The following is a 22701-nucleotide window of genomic DNA, read 5'->3' on the forward strand; positions in this document are numbered from 1 at the left end:
GCTGCCTTTGAAAGCCAGCGGGGTTCCTTCCCCTTGGAAGGCAGAGCTTCGGGAGCCGATGCAGCCCGGTGTGCCTGCCGCGCAGCAGCGCGGAGCAGCGGGAGCGCGTTCTGCCCGCGCTGCTGCACACGCACAGCAAAGCCTGGGAAAAGTCCCTTTGGCTTAGAGGCAGCAGTGCCCGCCTGCAACGGCCGGCGGGAAGCAGAGGCGACCCAGCCAGCGGGAACCGCGGCGGGAAGGCGCTCTGCGAGGTGCAAGATCCGAGTGCGGAGGGGCAGCGTCCATGTTGTCCGCACGGACACGCAGGGGTGGCCGCGGGGGCTCGCTGCCGCCCAGGCGGGGCTCGCTGCCCGCAGCGGCGCAGGCACGGCGGCCGGGCGGGAATGCCCGTGCCATTGCCGGGGAGCTCCTCCGAGCCCTTCGGCGGCCGGCGCCGACACCTGTGCCCGTGCGCACCTAGAGGGGCACCCGAGAGAGGACGGACCGGGTGATCTCCCCTCTGCCATCCCGCCGGGACTCGGGGCTCGCCGCCTCGCAGCGAGAGGTGTGCAGGGGGTGCCCCCCGGTATTTTGGGCAGGGGCTCGGGGTGCGGCTCTACAGCTCTTCCCCTCACCTGCGGGGCGGCCGCGGATGCGCGAAGCCCCCCTCCCACCCGGGGCCGGCAGACGGGGTAAAGCTCCCATCCCGGGTAGCAGCACGCAAAGAAACCGTGCGGCAAAAACTTTCTGTCCCCTCTTCCCTCCCGAGCTGGACTCCGGAGGGTTACAAGGGAGAAGGAGGGAAGAAAGGAAGGGAGGGAGGGAAGAGAGGGGGTTAGACCGCTCTGCAACATTATTGGCTGCGTGGCCGGGCTGGTGCTCGCCGGGAGAGCATGCCCATTGCGGGGGGGGTATAAAAGGTATAAAAGCCGGAGCGCTGTGCTTGTCTCCTCGCTCGTGGGGCAGCAGCCGGTAGCAGCGGGCAGCGAGGCAGACGGTCCCTTCGCCCCGACCAAAGGGACGCACTCAGTAAACACAAAAGTGAGAGCCACCCAAGGGGCAGCCAAAGCAGGAGAGAGAGAGAAGGGAAGAAAGAAAAGAAAGGGCGAAAAACAACCCAGAAAAAAAAAAAAAAAGGAAAAAGAAAAAGGAGAGGAAAAGAAAGCGCTCGCTCTTTCTCTAGAATAACAGAATACCTGATCGTAACAAAATAACATCCTTCAGACAAAATCCAGCAGGGACTTGACATACCAAAAAGGCAAGGCGAGGAGAACGTGCCAGGGCGCGAGGAAGGCAAGCCAAAGCCGCGATCGCTGCCAGGGCAGGAGAGCAGCATGTCAAGCGCCGGGGCACACACGGATGAGCGCTGCCGGCAGCCCGCCTTCCTCCCCGGCCCGCCGCCGCCGCAAGAAGTTGAGAGCAGCAGCGGCAGTGCCAAGGTAAGCGCCGCTCCGCGCTGGCCCTCCGCGGGCAGAGCGCGGTGGGATTGCCCGCGCCGTACCGGGCAGAGCCGTGCCGCGCCGCCCGCCCGGGCACCGCTGAGCCATCCCAAGCCGCGCCGGGCAGAGCCGCGGCCCCGCCGTCCCCACGCGTGTCACTAGAGGGACCCCGAGCGCCGGGCCAGCCGCGGCCGGCGGGGCGGCCCCGCTGCGGTGGGGTGCGCGGGGTATCCCGGGGTCCCTCCCGCCGGCCGGGATGCTGCCGGCCGGGATGCTGCCGGCGGGGCCGCTGCCGGCGCGGTCCCGCGTGGGGAGCGGCGGGGGGCGGCAGCGCGCGTGTGCGGGCGGCCGCGGCCGTGCGGGGGCCGGGCCGGGGCTATGCGAGGTCACGCAGCGCTGCGCGGCCCCCGGCTGCCCGCGGCGCTCCCTCCGCTCAGGGCGGCTGCGGGAGCGGGAGACGCGCGGGGAGGGGACCGGCGGTGCTCCGGCTCCGGAGACCGGCGAGATTATTAAACTCTCTTCTGCAAAACACTGCGGTGTGTTTGGTCTCGGGAGGGATAAAAATACAGCGAGGAAAAACAAGAAAGCGAAGCCAAAATGGAGTGAGAGTTAATGGTTGGCGTGCAGCCTTCGACTTTCTGTGATTTTTTAAATTTTTTTTTCTTCTTCTTCCTTCCCAGTTGCTTTTCTCTACAGTAATTGTTTTAAGAGCGCAACTTGGAAATGTTTTAGCACTCTGTTGAGCAGTAGGGAATTGGGGCACATGAGGGAACTCGGATTTAGCGTAACTGTACCAGCAGATGTGGCTGCCTCCCCTCCAGCCAAGGGTACTTCAGCAGGGTTGCTGATACGCCAGGTCTCGCTAGGGTGGTGTGGAGCAATCAAGTGTAAAAACAAGGTTTGTGTGGGTGGTTTTAAACAGACACCTCGGGAGAGCCTCTGCTTTCAACCCAGGCTTCCTATACAAAATTTGTAGTTTTCTTTCAAATGCTGGGATGTGCCTGGGAGAATGAGGCATGTTTTTCTTTGGGTTTGTTTATTGTCAGATTGTGTGTGTATGTGGGAGGCTTTTTTTTTTTTCCCTTTTACTTTGCAGGGTTCAATGTGTTGGGATTTTTATTCCTCCTCTTGCCTTGATTTAGAGTGGAGTTGAAGAGCCTGGGTCGTGGGGTTTTGTTAAGGATGACTTTGTGCTAAGGACATCTGGAGGTATAAAACTGACTGACACTTCTGATTTGACTTCCACTGTGCTGTTTTGGACCCAACTTGACAATTTTGGTGGGGGTGAATGGGTCAGAGCTGTAAATCTTGTTCCGTGTTGTTGACACCCACACAAGTTCACTCAGCCTTTCAAAGGGGCTATCCCAGCTCCTGTGAAAATTCATTAAGGGATAAAAGATTTGACACTGCAGGTCCCCTCCCACCGCTGCATGAAATTTGAGAGCCAAAATGTGTCTGCGTGTGTGTCCCAGCACTCTTTCTGACAGGTGATCTTTTTTTCAGCCTGGCTGGAGGGCTGCTGCTCTGACCAGTCAACCCAGAGTTGTCAGTGTGTGTCTTCCCCTTGATTCCTATAGGCTTCAGCACGAGCCCAGCTTGTCTCACGGAGCACCAGAGAAAAGCATTTCTGTACTTTTCTTTTTTTAAATAAAGCAAACACAGCAGGTGAGGTCTTATTTTTAGAGGGACCGAGGAGTTGGTGTGTTTCCAGCAGTGCATGCGAGCACTGTAAGTGGCCCACCCTCTCCCAGCTCGTGTCCTGGGGCTGACCTCTCCTATCCTTCTTTGGATTGTCTTTGCTTTTAAAAGCTGATGAGTGTCTTAGCAGGGAAAGCGATATCGGCCTCCCTCGGCATGCTTGTGTGAGGGGTCAGGAGAGGTGGGGGGCACCAGGGGAGGAAGTCTGCCCTGGCGTTACAGCCTGGCTCTGAAGGGGTTAAAGTTGCACTGCCAAGACATAAAGCAAGTTCAACGTGTTGTGGGAATATCATTTGCCAGTAGACTCCAGTCACCACAGTTCCTGATTTAACAGCTTAACTTGCTGTTAACTTTCCCTGATATACTCCAGGTTTTGGAAGGGAATGCAGAAAGGAGAGAGGAACAATAAAGAAAGGAGTTAAGTGAGGCTACTAAAACAGACTTAAATCCCTTCACTGGGTCCTGCCAGCTGTCTTTAGAAGAGTTAAGCAAGACTGCATTTCCTTTTTTTTTTTTTTTTAATACAATAAATCAAATATTTCTGGGCTGCATACCAAAATTTATGCAATACACTCTTACTCCCCAGTGGGGTGAGTAAATGGTACTGAATACCCCATTCACCTTTTTCAGCTTGATTTTTCCACTGGCACAGTAGTTCTCCTGCAGCACTTATAGGCATGGGGTGCAGGCAGCACTTCCATGCCTGACCCGGTCCCTGTCCCACAGGCAGAGGAGGCAGGTGTCTCTCCGGGCTCACAGGATGGAAGGCAGAAAGGTGACCCCCCTCCAGCATGGGGATGAGCAGTGAAAACAAAAAAGTGAGGGCTAAAAACAGTAGCAGTATTGCCAGCCTCAGCCATATGATTGTCATGCAAGCCGGGTGCCAAGAATCAGAAGGTGTTTTTTTTTTTTCAAGCCTGAGCTAAACAGCAAAACCCCTGGTCCTCCTGAGTTGTTTTTACTCGCCTGACAACTCAGTGGCCAAAAGTTTTGTGTTTTGAAGCTTGCTTCTTCCAAGCTGTGGGTGGTTGGAAATCTCCTTTCTATTTCAGATGAAGAGAGGCTCTTCTGTGGCACAGCATGAGGTGATTCCTCTGCCTTCAGGTATTGCTGGGCGCCTCATCCCTGTGCCTTTGCCCAAGATGTGGCTCCTGGGTGGCTTTCAGCTGCCAAGGCACCTGCCTCTCACCCTGGCTTCCATTATGCCTTTGCTCCTTGGCACCTTGGGGCATCATGGCCCAGCGCCCTGTGCAAGGTTGGGTTGCCCCGTGGGCAGGGGCAGCATTCTCTTGGCCTTTGAGAGGTTGGCCCATGCCTACATCCTGCTCCTTTGGGATTGCCACGCTCAGAACCGGGTCAGCTCCCTGCTTTCCTGGGGCTGGCCACAGAGAGGAATAATGCAGAGAGGCAGATGTTCAGCATCTTTCACAGGCAATCGAGGCAATCATCAGAGTAGCAAAACATCAGCCTGGCCTTTTTTTTTAATTTTATTTTTTTTTAATTGTTTTTTTTTTGAAGGGGTGGAGTGTGATGGATGCTGGGATGTGTAAACTGGGGTTTTCCCCTCTGACATGTGCCACTTGGTTTGGGCTGATGACTCTTCTTTTGCCATGCTCCCTTTTTAATGCTGCACTGCTCCACAAAGAAGCAAGATTTTTTTTTTCTTTTTGCTGTCCAAATCCAAATTTTACAGACTGGGCCATCTGTCAATTCCCTCCTACGTTGTTCTGTTCATATTAAATTGCAATGAAGGCCAGACTGAAGAAGGAATTAGGTCAGACAGGAGGTTTTGTCTCTGTTTTTGGGGAGATATTTGTTGCCCAAGAGGCATCATGGTTTGGTTTGCTCAGCACAAGCCTGGATGCAAGGGATGCCTGAGCTGTACTCTGAGACTTGGCAACTGAGCCTTTTAGCACATTGTGGCCTCTTGGCCCCCAGCTCCCCAGCAGCTGGACAGAAACTGTCGATCCAGCTGATTCAGCAGCAGATCCTGACAAAATCCTTTAACAGTCTCGGGTGGGAGGGTGACTCCACTGCAGACCTGCCCTCGGGCTCACTCCCAGCACATCACAGCCACTCAGAGAGAACCCTCTCTGCTGGCTGGGGGCTGCCAAGAGGTGTTTGGGGGTCCCTGGCTCTGGGTGCAGTGCCACAAGGGAGGAATACACAGGAGTTCCAAGGCAGGAACATCCTGCACATGGCTGCCTGCAGCTGAACTGGTTCCAGTGGCAAACTGGCTTTGTGTGTGGGGCTGGGGATGCTAGGAAAGGCATGAGAGGGGCATGAAGGATGGAGAGCAAAGCAGACCCTCTCCAGGGAGGGAGAGGCCAGCAGTGTGTGCTGGTACCTTGTCTGAGCCTGTTCTGCACTGATCATGCTGCTTCAGGTGTGATTCCCAGGATGGTACAGGTCACCTGTGCAACCAAGAGATTCCTCTTGCATCCCCCTCTTGCACTCTGTGGGGTCCTAGCCCTCCTCAGGAGGAATTTGGTGCTCAGGTTGTTGGGCATCTGGCACATCTCATGCTGCCATCCCACTTCATCTTAAAGCCTTTGGGCTCTACCTGGGCACACGAGGAGCAATAGCAGTCAGCATGGCTGGTTGAACCTGCTTTGGCAAGAATGGAACAGTGGTAGCTGGAGTCTCTCTTCTAGCAGAGACAGGACCTTGTCCTTTAGGGAAGTGTCCCACTTCCCTTCTGCTGCCTTTTTCCTGTTCCATTTCATGTAGGAGAGGCTTTCTAATAAAATATGAAGGTTCTTCCAGCCATTGGTGTGAATTTGCTCCTGTTCAACAGCTGAGGAGACCATGCCTGTCCTAATGCTTAGGACTAGAAACAAAAGCTGCGCTGTCTCATGTTTCCAGTGGAGAATGAAGTCTCGGGGGTATTCACAGGGCTTAGACTCATCATGTTGAGCAGCCATTCAGTTCCTGCCACCGGTGCAGCTGGCATGGTGCTTGCACCAGCCAGGTTGTGGGCTGCAGGTACCCAGTTGTGCCATGACACCCTCTTTTGGGTGAGCAGCACCTGCTCTGGCAGCCATGGCGAGGCACGTGCAAGCTTTCCTGCACGGGTCTGCTCATCCCTGCTTGTGAGGGAGGGAGGGATCAGTTGAAAGATAGTTAGGACATGTTGAGCCAGTGATGGCACCCTGGGAGCCTCTGTAGACTTTGTGTGAAGTCTGGGGGCTTTTTATTTGCAGAGTCAGTAGGGCCAAAGGGAGAGGGAAGGGTTTGTGGGGTTGAGTTGGGTTGCAGCTCCATCAAGGTGGAGGGAAACTGCAGCACTGGGTAGTAAATAAAGATGCTTTTTGCTTTGCTGCCTGGTTTCTCATTACACAGCTGCTGGAAGGAGAGGGGAGACGCCAAGGTGACAGCAGAGGGAAGGGCTGGTGGTTGGTGGCTGGGCAAAGGTGGACTTGGTTGCATTTCCCACCCCCACCATGGTGAGACATGCTCTGGATGACAGCACTGGGGCTGTCCCTGTTCCTGCTGCTTCAGGGATGTTTCCTGGCTGGAGTTATGGGGTGTGTGGGCACCTGGAAGGAGCTTGCAGTGGAGGCAGGGAAGGCTGCCAGGGGCTTGCAGTGCGGCTTGTGCAGGAGCGGGTATTTTCTGAGGAGCACAAGTGTTTTTCCACAGAAGGTATCAGGTCTCCTCAGCATCAAATATCTCCTGCTGACAAAATCTCGCTCTCCCCTTGCTTCAGAGCATCTCACCCTTTTCTTTAGACTGAATGTGGAGGAAAAATGATGTTTGTCACCTGTGCCACCAATCAACCCCTTCATGTCGGGTCTGGCTCTGGCTCGAGGAGGCCAGCATGCAGCCTGCTCATTAGCCACAGTGCCCACAGCCAACGTGAGCCCAACTGGGGACATGGGATCATGTGGGTGTCCTGAAGTCCCATAGGAGTGCCTTTGACAGCAAAACTGGTTCTGTTGGCAAATCCATCACCCCTGCAATGAGTGCTGGCACTACCTGAGACCTGGGGACACCAGCAATTGGGATCTGCATGTAAAAAAAAAAAAGGGCTGAAAAGGCACAGGAGCAGGGTGGTTAATTTGTTGTCAGCTGGAGATCTGGCTCCTGATGCTGCAGTACCAGGGGCATGACTCCAGCAGTGAAAGTGATGCTGTGTTCATGTTGGAGAGGCCCAACAAACAACTGTGGGCCACCTGATAAAAAAAAAAAAGGAGATGAAAAGGTGCTGGTGGTAAAACACTACAGCTTGGCAGCATAGTGTCAGAGCCTGGTGCCATTCCTCTGTTCCTCCTGTAATACAGAACAAAGTCCCTCCAGTGTGCTGAAGGGACCATTGCTACTGGAAAAGCTGGTCCTGGTCCCATCACTTGCTGATTTGAGACCAGTTTGTTCCCAGGGCTGCTGCCTCGCTTGTCCAGAGCTTTGGAGGGCTTCTGCCAGTCTTGCTGATCTCTGCCAGCACAGGCTGAGCAATACTATGGCCGTCAAAACTCAAGCAGGAGGAATGTCCCCCACAGCCCACCGAGACCTTGAAACCTCTGTTTTGGCTTTTCCTGCTGCTGATCCCTGTTTCCCCACTGCTCAGTAGAGCTCATGACTTGTAAGCATGATGCAGTTCTAGCAGTGACAATTTGAGTACGTGCTACTAAAAATTCGGGAGCAAGGGTGTCTTTATTGCTGGCAGGACTGTAGTGGGGCCTCGGGGGACCTGGGCTAATTTCCTGGCTGCGCTGCAGACTTCCCCTGTGACCTTGGGCGAGTCATTTAATCTATCCTGGGCTTCGGCTCCATCTCCGAGCATCCCAGGGGGAGTGAGGTAATATTCATTAACTGATATTATTCTCGAGCTGCTCAGATGCTATGGTGATGAAAGCTGGATGTGAGACCTAGTGTCTTGGTTGAATATTAGCAAGGAGAGAGGATACTCTGCTTGAGATTAGGGTTGCCACCCACCGTCTGCTATTTTGACATGCATCTCTTCATTTTGAGCTTACCTGTCTGGTCAAAACCCAGTGTTATTTGGCTGTAGGGGTACTGAGAGGCTCATCGCTGAGGGACTAAAATGCCTTGAGCCATTCATGGGTTTTGCCCCATCCAGTGGGGCAATAGCACCCTTGCTTTACACCTGCGGAGGCTGACACGGAGGTAAAGCTGTTTGCTGGAGCCAAGTCTTTGGGCTAGTTAGCAAATATCCAGGGAGTTTCCTTTTTAATGCTCTGCACTGTCTGACACTGCCTTTACCCTCCCTAGTGATGCCTCAGGTGTGTTTCCCATGGGATCACACTATTCCTGAGGGATGTCTTCTCAGTCCCAACTCTTGCCAGCAAACACAGCTTGTGCAATCAGCCTCTTGATTGCTTGAGCCTCATCTCTCTCACATGCCTGGGACGAAAGCTCTTCTTCCCAGCTTTCCTCAAAAGCAGCTCTAGGACAGGTTGAAGCTTCGCTTGATTTCGCTTTGCACGGACATGTTTTCAAACAAGGCACAAAAACTTGTCATCATAAGAGGAAAAAAACAACACCTACTAATAATAATTTGAATAAATTCCCTTTTAAAAGGGGGGAAAAATTAAAAAAAATCATACTGTTGAAAGAGCAGGGGAAATAAAAGCCTTTTAGAGGTAGGCTGAAGTGGGATTTTCCAATGGAAAACCTGCCTCAATGCGAACCTTGTCTGCCCAGCGCTGCTGCCCGGCGGGCCGAGCGCAGGGAGCTGGCCTCACCCCAGCGGCTGTCGCAGCGCTGCCGCTCCTTCCCTGCAGCAGCAGCAGCAGCAGCATCCCGACATGTCTGGGCATCCCCTCGGTGTGCTGCAGGCGGGGCACGGGCCGGGGAGGCGGCAGAGGGGGGTCTGTCCCGCGGTGCTAACGCTGTGCCTCTGTCCCCAGGTGCCGAGGATGTGCGCGGCGAGGAGGATGCTGCTGCTGCTCCTGGCGTTCCTGGCCTACGCGCTGGACTCGGCCGCCGCCTACGGCACGGCGGAGACCCTGTGCGGCGGGGAGCTGGTGGACACGCTGCAGTTCGTCTGCGGGGACAGGGGCTTCTACTTCAGTAAGTGCTGGGCAGCTGCCAGCAGCGGGCAGGAGGCTGCCCCCAGCCCACACCTTGTCTCAGCAGAGCCGGGCCGGGAGGGAAAGGAGGGGTTTCCCAGCCTGATGCTTTCGTGATTTCCTTGTGGATGGCAGCAGGGCAGGAGAGGAGCAAGAAAATGGACACACTCAGGGTGACAGGCGTCCGCTGGGCACTGGTTTTGGGGACTGTCTGGTACCATGGGGAAGCTGGGTCCCACATATGATGCTTGGGATAGTCAGATGCCTCTGAGGAACCATATGTGGCTGGTTCACCGGTGATGAGGGAAAATCATTACAATAACAAGGATGTCTGCAGCCAGTGCCCTGCTGAGCTTGGGTCCTGGTTTATTTTGAAACTTTGCTGCCTTAGCGCAAAGTTAAAAAGCTGCATCCTGACAGCAGGCAGGAAACTGAGCACTCTCCCCTCCCAGGTAGGCTTTGCTTGGGTGTAGCAGCACCTTCTTGGCTGGTCCCAAAACTTTGTGACAAAGTTTTGTGACCTCCCAGCTACCCCTGGTGAAGTTGTTGCTGAAGAGTGATGTCTTACCCCTTTGCAGGGCAGCTAATGCAAAAAAATGCAGCACTGCTGCTGTGTGCAGCGTGCAGATGGCTTCAGACCAGCTGACTGCAGTGGGCTTTCCACTAGGATGCTTTGGGTCTTTGGACCATTGGAAGTAGAATGGATTAGCTGGTAAACAGGGAGGATGAGGAGTACACCAGTGAGAATGGATGCTCAGTAATCTATGGACAAAGGTGCCTTGAGTGTAATAACCTTGTTTTGGTGTTTCTGTGCCCTGCTCTGCTTGGGAATGGGAAAACACTGTCTTGCTCCCCACTGAGGACTGAGCCACAGGGTGACTGACAGGAAAGATGCAAAGCCAAATGGAGGGGAAGAGGATGGAGATACCAGCTGCACATGGTGCTTTTGGCAGTCTTGTCTCTGCCTTGGGAAAAGGAATTAAAAAGTCACTTTCAAGTAAACAGAGTGTTTTTTTGGAGTAGATTTGAGCGCCAGCCTCCCTCTTGTTCCAGTCTGATGGTGCAGGGAACAATGGGGTGCTGCAAAGTTACGGGATGAGTTTGGACGTCCTTTTCCAACCTGGATGTCCCTTCCCAACCTGGATGCTTTACTAGACTTGTCACCTGCTGCCTGCTGATGTTGGGTAGAGAGAGGTGCGGGGATCTCACACCCAGTTACAACAGTGTTCAGTTGGGAGAGGTTTCAGCTTCAGTTTTGGGTGGGTGGTCGGGCTACAGGTGGCTTTGCAGCCCTCTGGGGGCAATCCCCCTGCCCCATCCCAGCTGAGCAGCGGGATCTTCTTATGGCTCCCTGGGTACTGGGGGCAGGTGGTGTTTTTGGGGTACTCTGGGTGCACTTCCTTGCTGTGATGGAGCCAAGCAGCGAGGGTTTGCATGGCAGCTGCCCTTCCTCTTTTCATCTCCCCTTCCCTTTCTGGCGTGGCAAGGAGGCAAGTGCCTCTCCTGCTCTCACAGCTCTTCCTCTCCCTCTACATGTAAAGGAGCATCCGTCTCTCTCCCTGCTTTCTCTTCCCTCCTCCCTCTCTCTGGGGATGAAAGGGAATGGGGCTTTTGTTTTAAGGTCAAACTGACCTCCTTTCACCTCAAATAACCCGGCTGCCCAGGCCAAAATAAAAACACTTTTGAAGGCATTCAAGTCTCTTGGTGCCAAGTGGCCAGTCGGGTGCTTGCAAGGGGGTTCTTACTTTGTTTCTTTTTGTCCTCTCCTGTCTCTACCTTTTTGAATATTTCTGGTGAGCCCAGGTACTGGGGGTGAAACATAGTCCAATATTTAAACCCTTTCAGGATCTGACCAGCCTGTGCCATGCAAGGCTGAAGACATTTGGGCAATGCCTCTACTTGATGAAGGTTTTGGACATCCCCATTTCACTTAATTTTTCCCTAAGTGAATATTTCTGACCATGTTCATCTTCACCCCTAAACCCACATGGCTACACTGTTGTCACCATACAGATGCAATAGGGCACACTTGTGTTGCACCATCGTGGGTTACATCTTAAAACTGGGCCTGGGTTTGCACTGAGCACCTCACAGCTTGGGATGTGTGACCTGATGAGCAGCCTGTGCTAAAGCAGCTGTTCACACAGCAAACAAATGACTTGGGGAGCCTCGTCCTGTGCAAACCCAAGGGCTTTCTTGCTGGACAGGCTGGTAGTATTGAAAAAAACCAAAATGGTATGAAAATCCATTATTGCTTTTTTTGCTGCAGCAATTCTTTAAGAACCTGTGATGTTCTGCATTCTTGCAAGGGAGCACTTTGCTAGTGAAGCTGTCTGTGAGATACAGTGATCTTTGCATCAGTGCAAGGGGCATGCATGCACAGATGGTGTCCTGGGGAGCACCATGGCTGGCAGGTGCTTGGGGCTGAGAATGTTGAAGCTGCCTTCAAGAGCTGGGGCTGCAGAAGAGCTGCACTGACAGGGGCAGGGCCGGCAGCACTGAGGTTACCTAGCCTGGGCAAGCTAGAGCTGAATGTGAGCATGCTTTGCTCTGCACTGGTGATGCTTCCTCTCTATGACTTTTAAGTCATTTGGCTTGGCTGCAGCTGCTGTCAAGGTGGTGGCTTCCTGCCATGGCACTGTGGCAGGGTTGGTACCCCTGCTCCCCAGCAGGCACCCAGAGACAGTGGCACAGCCCACGGAGGGATGCTGAGTCCAGCCTGGAGTGAAAAGCAGGGCTGGTCGAGAGGAAGCCTCAGCCCTGAAGTTGCTGTCATGCAGCTCTGGCAGGGAGGGAGATGGGGCTGCAGGGGGAGAGGCGGCCGACTTCTCTGTAAACAACAGCTCCTGTTTCCTCCTTTCCAACAGCTGATAAGAATTTAGCTCTTTGCAGCCGCTTGTGCTGACGGGGCACATTCTTGCGCACCCGCCGCTCCTCCGAATAATACTAGGAAAAAGCAGGGGGGAAAGTGCGGTGCCGGGGTGGGGGAGGGCCAGGCCGGGGGCACTGGGACGGGGCCTGGTGCTGCACAAAGGCCCCCTTGTTGCTCCCAACATTCCTGCGACAGGGGCACGGGGACTGTTTACACCCAAAGTCCCCTTCCACTCGGCTGACCGCCTGATTGACCGGAGGAGAGGGGACCCAGCCAGGGTGGCACCAGCACCATGCACCTCTCCCTGCAGCATCTGTTCGGCCCCAGTGAGGGTGGGGAGCCAGGAGCAGTGGGGTGCTCATGCTAGGGAAGGGACCCTCCTGTTCCCCATGGTGGTGGGCACTGTGCCTCCTCTGGCACAGTGGCATAGCTGAGCTGCAGGTACGTGGCCTCTGGGTTTTCCCAGGAACGGGTTTGGCTTTTTTGCCACTTCTGGGATGCCCTGTCAGAAGAGCCTGTACCTAGGCAGGAATAACCCCAGGCAGCTGGAGGGCTTTGCACTGCTGGGCTTTGCATCACAGGACTTTTCATCTCAGGGCTTGTCCCCTCAGCAGGGCCATAGAAAGTTTTGGTGAAGCACAGTTTTGGGAAAAAGGGAGCCTAGCCATTCATTGAAGGCTGAGAGGAAGCGTGTTTCCTCAGGAGGAGGAGGTCGTTGCTGTGATGGGAAGTTGCTCGCGTGCCCTGGCTATACCGCAGCCTGCTGCCCACGCAGTTCTCCCCTACGGGCAAGGGACAGAGCTGCAAAACCCTCTTTGGGTACAGAGAGATGCCACCCATGGGCAAAAGCCAGGAAATTCAACCTTTAGTCCCTGTGTAAATTGTGTTACAGAACAAACGCTCTTCCCAATCCAGGTCAGCAGCAATATTGCTGTTAGCCAGCAATGTCCTGTTGTCTTCAGGTACTTTCTGAGACTAAATTCCTGTTTGTTATGTTTGCTTATTTTTTTTCCTAAAGTAACTCTGCCCCAGATGATTGTAGTGGCATTTGGCAAGGTCTGTATGGACAATTATGTAATGGAAACGTGCCCCATCGGAGAGTCACGGTGGAGCTGGCAGTGGTGCCGGCAAGGGGAACGGCTTGCAGCAGCTTCGTGCAGGAGAGAAAGGGCAGCACGTTGGGGCTGGGGGCCACATGTGTACCTGACAGGCAGGTGGGGCAGCAATCAGGGAGGAAGAAGCTGTGGTGGTCTCTGCTGGGAGCTCACCCTGGTGGTGGCACACCTGGGCATTTGCGAACACAAGCTGACGTGATCTTCCCGTGCATACCGACGCCAGAAATTGCCCTTGAAGGCGCGGCGGTGAATGTAGTTCCGCTTTCCTCATTGTTTTTCTCCTCCCCTCTTCTTTCCAAACAAACACATAACTGCAAGTGGGAAACTTCTGTTTTTGAGAGGAGATATGTAACCTTTGAAAACCTCAACTTCTCCTCAAACCATGTGTGTCATCACTTGTGCAGCCTTCTGTTCAGCGGGAGTGTGAATGTAGCCCTTAGGGAATGTGCTAGCAAGAGGGGGTGACTTTAATTTTTTCTTTCCCTTCTGAACTCTCCTTCTGCCCATATCAGGATGCCTTTGTGGAGCAGCTTAATGCTTCAGCAGCCTGCCATGGATTGAGTTGGGCACAGGAATTGATAGGACCTAAGCACGGGCCATGTGTGGTGTGGGGTGTTTCTGGAGTGCACCTCTCCCACAGATCTCAGTGGGCATTGCAGGCACAGAGAAGAATACATGCAGTTGGCCCTAAGCTGACTCTTGTCCCTGTCTCCTTTGGCCATCACCACCCAGGCTGCCTGCTCTGGCATCACTTTAGCTGTGGACACCTAACACATCTGCCCTACCTTTCAGCAGAGGGCCCAATCCAGTGTTCATTGACCACAAGAGAGAAAATTAAACTCCTAACCGTGATCCCTTCAATGAACCTTTGCCAAGGGGGAACCAGCCTTCTCATCTCCCTGTGGGGCTGCTTAAAGGTCATGCCTGAAGTTCTTCTAGAGAAAAAGAAAAGGAAGTTTGTGGCACAAGGGGACGAATGTGGACAACAAAGCATTTGAAGTGACTCCCAGAGGCAGGTCTCATGGTATGGGTCAGCTGCCCCATCAACCAGCCCACTGATGCTGTGTTTGTGCGACCTCTGAGCATGGTGGAAGTGCACCAGCATGGACCAGGGGGCTCCTGGCCTATGGGAACACAACTGACTTGAACAGAGAGCAGGTGCCCTGCTGCCAGGCTATTACAGGGCCAGCAGCGAGGCATTTTCGGGGAGTTTTGCATGCCAGCATCGCGCACAGGGGGCTCTGTTGTACATGGAGAACTGTGTTGAATATGCATGTTTGCATTGCACATGTGGGGTTGCATTGAATGCACAGAACTGCATCCCACATGCACATCTGTATTGCACATCTGGGGCTGCTTCTCACATGTGTGGCTGCACTGTATGCATAGAGAACTGTGCTTTACAGCCTTTGTCCTGAGGCACTTTCGGTGGGCATCCAGGGTGGGATACCCTTCAGGGAAAGTGGTCAGCTCCATGTTAGCTAGGCTTAGGTCTTCACAAAGGCCTAAGACTTGAGTGCCTGTTTCATCAGGAGTGCAGGGGTGTGGATCATGGGTCATGCACAGGGCTGATGTGGGAAGTGGTGTGTGCTCCTGCAGGCCAGCTGGGAGGTGAGGGCTCAGCATGCCATAGTGAGCAGTGCTAGCATTGCGCTATACACCACTCGCTCTCAGTTTTCCCTGTGCCAGAAATCTCCTGGCTGGGATGTGGTACCAAATCCTGTTTGCAAGCCCCACTGTTGCTGGCCTCTGTTTCCCTCCCTCGGAGCACCTTGCCCTGGGAGGAGGTGCTCGTGGCAGTGTGCAGAAGCCTGGCTGCAAAACCCCACAACAGCATAACATGCTACGTGCAAAAGCATGGAGAAAATCCTTTTGTTTTGGGCTGGCTCACATTCTGGAAGGTACAATTCCCAAGCAAATTTGCTTTGCATCAGAAATTCAACTTTACCCGTCTCTTTTATTTTGAGAGGGGGAGAAAACACGGTAAAACTGATGTAAGCTTTTCCTCTGGAGCAGTTTGGCCATCATTAAGCAGTGATATGAAATGCACTTGGTCATTGCTGCACCAGACTTGGGCTTTTGCATCCTTCTGCAGGCAGAAATGGGAGAGGAACCCTTATTAAAAGATTAAGTTTAATAGCTATTCTTGGCGGGTGTGGGAGCCTGTATTCTTTCTGCAGCTGTCTCAGAGCTGTCCCATCTGGTAAAATTTAGCTGCCTTGGTTCGCTTCACCTGCCTGAGTGTTGATCTGGCGGAGGGAGGTTGGCAGCCACAACGCTGCGCTGCTTCTTTCTAATAAAATTCGCTTGCCAGGATCAACATCGGAGACGGTCGCAGTAATCGGCACAGCGCTGGCGGTCAGGCTGGGCTTCAGCTTCCTCCCCTCAGCTGGGCCCGAGAAGGCCACCCGTGCCAGAGATAGAGAAGGGAGATAAACCCCCATCGTTTAAAGTGCCTTTGAACTGCTGCTGGAGGCACGTGTTGGCATCAGTAGCATTTGTCTGGGAAATCCTAACGTGAGACTTGGCTGGTTTGCGGGCCCGTGTCAGCTGGTCTGGGAGAAGCGCTGCTGTGTCTGAAGAAAGTGGAGCCCACCAGTCTCTGGTGGCTGGTGGTGGAGGGATGCCTACAAGGAATTGGGGAGGGGGTCCAGCCCAGGATGGTGGCTAATGCCAGGGTCTCTGCTGTTGCAGGTAGGCCGGTGGGACGAAATAACCGGCGGATCAACCGGGGCATCGTGGAGGAGTGCTGCTTTCGGAGCTGCGACCTGGCTCTGCTGGAAACATACTGCGCCAAATCCGTCAAGTCGGAGCGTGACCTCTCTGCCACCTCCCTGGCGGGCCTGCCGGCACTCAGCAAGGTGAGGAGGCTGCGCAGGGATGGTGGCCCTCCTCTGAAATAAACAGAGAGAGAAAAGACGGGAAGGCCATGGGTGGAGAGAACAAACCCCAGCTGCAAGGTCTTGTGTTTCTGCAGAGCTTTTGAGCGACAGCCACCTTTGGCAAGTCGCGCCAAACAGCCTGCCAAAAGTCAGCTCTTAGTAAGGTGGGGAACCAGAGGTGGGCTGGGTCGCAGAGTCATAGCATGGTTTGGATTGGAAGTGACCTTTAAAGGTCATCTAGTGCAACCGCCCTGCAATAAGCATCCACTGGATCAGGTTGCTCAGAGCCCTGTCCAACCTTTCTGTGACTGTTTCCAGGGATGAGGCAATATTTCCATGGGAGGGATGGAGGTCCAAGAAGGGAATCCCCATCTGGAGAGCGGGCAGGCTTGAGTGGAGGCTAATATTGCTGTCCCTCTCTTTGCAGGAGAGCTTCCAGAAGCCCTCGCACGGCAAGTACTCCAAGTACGATGTGTGGCAGAAGAAGAGCTCCCAGCGGCGGCAGCGGGACGCGCCCAACATCCTGCGGGCTCGCCAGTACCGGTGGCAGGCGGAGGGGCTGCAAGCGGCCGAGGAAGCCAAGGCGCTGCACCGTCCCCTCATCTCCCTGCCCAGCCAGAGGCCCCCAGCGGCGCGAGCCTCCCCGGAAACGGCTGGCCCCCAGAAATGAACCCTGACCAGCTGTCTCGATTTTTGATCTCCTGGGGGAGGGCGGGAGGACTGGCGATTCCCGACCCCCAAGCCCCTCCGTCCCCAGGGCCGCTGAGCCGAGGAGCGGGGCGGCGGGGCACCCTCACGCCGCTCCGGCCCCAACCAAACAACTGACACAGCAAGGAGGGGATGGCGGCGGCGGTGGCGAGCGGCACCGCTCCCACGGCATCTTCCTTTTGGGGTGGGGGGGAGGGTTGTTTCGTTTCCCACACCTGTTTCGTTTCCCCGCGCCCCCGGTATTTCCAAACCTGTACTTGCGAAGGGACAGTTTGGCACTTGAACTTTTTGCTGCTGGGTGCTGCGTGACATCCCCGGTGCCAACGCCAGAAGACAAAAGAAAGAGCAAGAGGAAAAAAGGATATGAAGTTAAATCCTTTTTTTTAATCTTTTTTTTCTCGAGAAGCGTCCATTCCGTGTCTTTCTTGACAATAAAGTGAAAAAAAACAATAGAACGGGGAGAAACATTGAGGGATAAAAATTTTTTGCCTCATTCCCACCCCACTTTTTTTCTTCTTTTTTTTTTTGGTTTTTTTTTCTTTTGTTTTTTCTTATTTTTATAACTTTCTTTTGCACCTTTAAAAGAAAACGTACCTGAGAAGAAGTTCTGAGGAGCCCCCATCTGCGTTTTTGTGTGTGTGCTTCATTACAAGATTCCAAATCGACTTGCACCTTTTTTGAAATCACCGATGACGGGAGAAAGAGAAGAAGAGGAGAGAGAAAGCAAGAAAGAGAGAAGGAAAAGGAAAGGGGAAAGAAGAAAAAAAGAAAAAAAGTGAGCTGATGCTCACTTTAAATGGAGGAGGCGTCTGCATTGCACATTTGCCACGGATTTAGTTGATTTATATATATAATATATTATATAACTTTTTTGGCAAAAAAGCACTATTTTTATGGGACATTTTGTGTAGTATCTGAAGAGGGATTGTAATGTTTAAAATGTGTTATGGTGCTAAAGTAAGTTGGAAGGGAAAAAACCCAGAAATAGCAAGGGAGGGTGGGGAGGGAAGGACAAGATAGCGAATACTGAACTTGAAATTTTAGCTTTTCGTTTTAGGAAAAGTGTGATAAATGTGTTTCTTTTCTCTTCTGAAATATAGCTTGGTCATGACCATATGAGCTAGTTGGCTGTTACTCATGTACACAGATGCACGCACACACAGAATACATCGACACGCATCCTTTTTTTTTTGTTCAAAGAAACAAAAACAACACAACCACCGCAACTTAGACTGAAAGGGAACTGTTCTGGGGACAAACTATTTTGAACGGTGAAGGTGTTGCCAGTTAGAACTCAAAGCCCTGCTTCTGCACGGATCCCCTGGCCATGGAGACCCCCTGGACCCCCTGGAGCTTGGCTTCCCGAGCCAAGGGGAACCTTGCCCTTCCCTGTCCTTGCTGGAGTGCCGATGGTCCAGCGAGCAGGCAGGCAGGCAGCCCTCGCACCGAGCCCCTGCAGAAGCAGCAGTTCCACGCCCTGCCATCTCCTTTTCCTTCTCTTGCCTTTTGTGTCCTTCTGGCCGAACCCTGGCGTCCCTGCCCTCCTCCCCTCGCTGCCCTGCGGGGCTGTGCAGGAGGAAGGGCCACACCTGTGCCGGGGCGGCCGGGGCTGGGGCTGCTGCACGGGATGGGGGAAAGGCCAGGCTCTGCCTCGGGACTCAGTGAGCGGATGGGTTTGAGAGGTGGGCAGAGGGCTGTAAAATAGGTTGGGTTTAAAATAATATATATTATCTGTCTAGAAACCATAAAAGGGGGGGGAATCAATTACATCTCCCTAATATACTCTCACTTGCTAATAAAATGGGGACACTCTGTTAACCAGTTCTGTACTTGCTTTGTCTTATATATCCATACATTTAAAACATAAAAAAAAAAAGACTACTTGAATTGTATTCTATTTCGTGGTTTGGAGGGGAGGGCTAGGGGAGTCTTGAGAGGGGGAGGATTTTAATGTATAATCCTTTTGTTTGTTATTACCTTGCAATGTTGAGCCATGAAGCCTTTGTTTAAAAAAATGGCACTGCAATACACGACAAAGAAAATCCTTTATTTATTTTATTAAATATATATGGAAAAGAATGAAAATCAGTCCAAATTAGGGAGGGGGAAAGGGAAGTGGGTGGGCTGGGAAGGCAGAATAAAAACAGAGAAATTGCAAATAATTGACTTTTTTTTTTCCTTTTCATGTGTCTTTTTTTAAAAAAACTTAGTTTTTATTTTTTAAAAAGAGAAGTAAAAGCTTTCCTGGATGCTTTGTACCAAAAAAGAAAAAAATTAAAAAAAAAAAAAAAAAAGAAAACCTGTTAAGCAAATAAATATCCATCCAGAATATGAAGCCTGACTTTTTCTTTTGCTTTTCATTTAATTTTGCTCCTGGGGTGAGAGTTGGGTGGGAAGAAGGCCATGCCAAGAGCCACTCCTTGTGGAGGAGCAGGGTGCACTGCAGCTCCTCTTTTGGAGCTCAAAATTGCAAGAGAGCGTGTGGTACCCTTAAACACGACATGGAACCTCAGTCCTGGGGCAGATGCCACCTGAATCCCCCAGTCATCTGCCCAGGGATTCTTGGTGAGATCTGGAGTTGTTTCTCACCAGCTGTTGGCCTTTGCTTAGCTTTTACCAGTTTGGGTTGATCCCAGGGACCTGAAAGTTGGAAGGGAAGTGAAGATGGCAAAAAAGAGCAAAGAAACGTGTCTAGCTTATGTTTCCTGATAGATGGAGCTACTCTGGTTTCTTGGGGTAGATACAGCTTCTCTTTACGTTTTAAGAATCCCAAATATCTGTTTTTCATCACGCACAACCATCATGCACCACTGGAAATAGAACACTGCAGTTCATTTGGTTGTAGAACAACTGTGGGTAAAAGAGTGCCCACAGTTCCTTTTAAAAATTTGCAATAAACAGCAACAACAAGAAAAATTTCACACGGTTTTTCCTTTTGGGATTTTTGTGGTTGGTCAGGGAGGGTTTTGTACAGATGTAGGCCTGACTGCTTCCTCTGGCCATGTACTTTATTGCAGGTGGAGAAAGGATGTGTCTGCCTTTCTGACCACGTTCCAAGACCCGGTGCAGGTTTCATTCACATTCATATGTGTCCCTAGGAAGAGTGAGGACTGATTTCATTGTAGCTTCTGGTGGTAACTGATGGAAATTTTGCTTTTGGGAACTTTGGTCCTTTTCTGCTATTTGTTGTGTAAGCCGCTGTCATGGGGGGTGTTTAGAGCTGATTAAAAAGCAAGAAAATATTCAGCCAAATATCTTGCTGCATTCCCCAGGAAGGAAAGCAACAAAGCTGGAAGAACCATAAAGGTGATGATGATGTTTCCAAGCACAGCTCTTCATAAACCCTCTGCTTTGCCTTATCCTATCAGGAGTCACCATGGGGCCAGACCAGAGCAGCTAATTTCTTTGGAATTTTGAAATCAAGAGATTTCAAAATGTGCCATCTTACCTTTTGGCTTGTTAAGGACTGTCTTTACTTGCAAGGAGAGGCAGAAGCTGCCTTTGAGCATCATCCTGGCCAGAGGGTGGGAGTCTGAATGAACCTGGACCTTTACTTTGTCCCAAATATCTTTGTTGCCTGCAAAGGCTCTCGGCCAGGTGGCAGGGAAGTCATGGGCTTAGCCTGGGAATCTCAGACAGCAGTCTTGAGAGCAACCCCAAGCCTGCCATGTTTTCTCAGATGGATGGGCTGAACTGGTTTTTGTAATGGTGCCTCTCTGTGCAGGCACAGCTCTGAGTGCTTAGCTGCTGGATTGCAGGAGCATGGCTGCAGCGGTGAGGGGCAGTGATCCCTAGGGAGGCACAGCTGGCATGGCTGGGCTTTTAAACACCTCCACATCCAGCCCAGCTGGTCCAGGGACCTCCACGCACTGCTCTGCTGACGTGCAAGTGGGTGGGGAGGCAAGGGATAGTTTCATCAGAGAAGTCCTAAATGCTGCCTAGAGACCCAGGAACAACTGGGAGAGCTAATTCTGCATCCTAGCCCAGCCCCAGCCCTGGCCCCTGGGTCTCAGCATTATTATGTAGCTCTGCAAGCAGCAAAGGGCAAATGTTTTTTTTTTGCATAAAACATCTCTTTGGAGGGCATTTTCCCAGGAGATACCCAGAGGGATACTGGGAAAGAGGGAAGGTCCAGCTTGCTGTGTGGAAGTGGCCACAGTATTTCCAAGGTATATAAATCAGTGTCTCTGGATTTGTCTGGATAGAGGGAGACACGGGAGAAAAAAAAACACCACTAACCAAGAGATACTTTTCCCTTTTCTTCCCCATTTTACATTATTTCTTAAGGGTTATTTTGGTGGGTTTTTTTAATTCAGAATGCAGATCAGCAGTTACCTAGCTTTCAGTGAGTTGTACTAGTGCCATCACAATAGACTGAGCCTCCAGACTGGTTCCTCTGTGTTTCAGGTTCATCCCTTCAATCCTGCCTGTTCTCAGAAGTCTCTCAGTGATGTGCCTGGCTGCACTAAATGAAGGACCTACCTGCACCAGGCAAAGGGGAAAAACCACATTTGTTGTTTTTTAAAATCACCTGGTTTCTTTGTTGCATCTATAATTGTCCACCAATTTTTTTATGTGGCTCTGAGGAGACTTGATTAAGGTACTGTTGTACCATGGATTATTTCACTCATGCACTCAGCAGTAGGCAAGACTCAGATGCTTTCTGTACCTTTTTTTTGCTTTTCATTTGTAACTCAGCATCAATAAAGCAAAGAACTTCTAACAATCTTCTGGCAGCTGATAACTTTCCCCTTCCACTTTATTTATTTTCTGAAGAGCAGGTGAGTCATGAACGACCCCGAGGCTGGGATAGCAGAGCAATTCCACTGCTCCCAGTGCAGACAAAGGGGGAAGTCTGGTTTTCAAAGATAAATAGATCCCATGTCCTAGGAGGGGTCTGTCATTGCCACCAAGGTGCCAGCATTGGCTCTCCCTCCCCCAGGTTGCTGAAGGATGCTCTGTGTGCCAGCAGGCAGCGTGCAGTGGCAGACATAACTTCAACCTGCTGGAAAGGCACAAGTCCTGACAGGAATCTTGGCCTGCTTTGCTGCTGCACTCCCAGCTGTGCACGACCCAAGGAATTCACTTGCTCATTAAAATCATGTCAGAGTTTGCGGAGAGCCCTGCGAGAGCCTCTTTCCTTGCTTTCTTCTTGTACCTGCCAACAGCAGACTGAAAGCTGAGGTTTCCAACCTGCCAGGCTCTGGCTCAGGGACCAGCAATAGCCTGAAGGCAGGAAATTTCTGAACTATGGTGCTTTTTTACTTGGGCATCATGGGAGGTCAAACTTGACATGCAAAATGGGCTGTTCTGGTCTTCGTCTGGTGCTTGCAGCTCTGGGTTGGGGTTTTCAGGACAGGCACAGCATGCAACAGTGATCAGAGGACATCCATCTTTGTGTGTGTTCTGCAAAGGGCAACATGACACACAGCTTTGACCAGAAAGTATTAAGCATATCACAGTTTTAGATGGAAAAAACACGCTATTCAAATACCTGAGTAACTCACAGGTAGAGCAGCCAAGGTGAGTGCAGAATTTGCACCCTGTCAGCAGCAGTAAAATGCCTGTCTCACTTTTCAAAATTACTAGGAATTAATTCAGCTTCTGCTGACTTTTCAATGCTCTTGCAGCTTGTTCTTGAACATGCTTGTATTTCTTTGCTGGCCAGCTTTAGAAGGATCATAGCGCACAATTTTAAGTCCATGAGGTGAAATGATACCAATGATTGCAATGTAAAACAATGTAATTTTATGCCTTTCCATGGGAGAAGTACTGGCACAGCCTCTTTGCCTCCCTGTCCCCTCACCAGTTTGTTTAAATGAAGGTCGTGCTCCTTCTGTACACAACCACATCCTTCAGCTGTGTCAAACTTGAAAGGAACTGATTTAGAAAGGCAGTCAAGTGCCAGGGAGCTCATTACAAAGCATGTCATTGCAAACAAATGCTATTTTGAAAAATAATTTATTAATAAACGTT

General features: G+C 51.9%; 1 protein-coding gene across 1 annotated transcript; it reads left to right on the forward strand.

Moving 5' to 3' along the window:
• Positions 1-899: 899 nt before the first annotated feature.
• IGF2 (insulin like growth factor 2) lies at positions 900-19060 on the forward strand. Its single transcript, XM_059849042.1, has 4 exons — positions 900-1418; positions 8987-9149; positions 15830-15996; positions 16445-19060. Exons 1-4 carry the CDS (start codon positions 1314-1316, stop codon positions 16685-16687), a joined length of 678 nt encoding a protein of 225 aa, XP_059705025.1. The 5' UTR covers positions 900-1313; the 3' UTR covers positions 16688-19060.
• The last annotated feature ends 3641 nt before the right edge of the window (positions 19061-22701 follow it).

The sequence above is a fragment of the Haemorhous mexicanus genome, chromosome 6 (genome assembly GCF_027477595.1).
Source record: "Haemorhous mexicanus isolate bHaeMex1 chromosome 6, bHaeMex1.pri, whole genome shotgun sequence".
Taxonomy (NCBI): Eukaryota; Metazoa; Chordata; class Aves; order Passeriformes; family Fringillidae; genus Haemorhous; species Haemorhous mexicanus.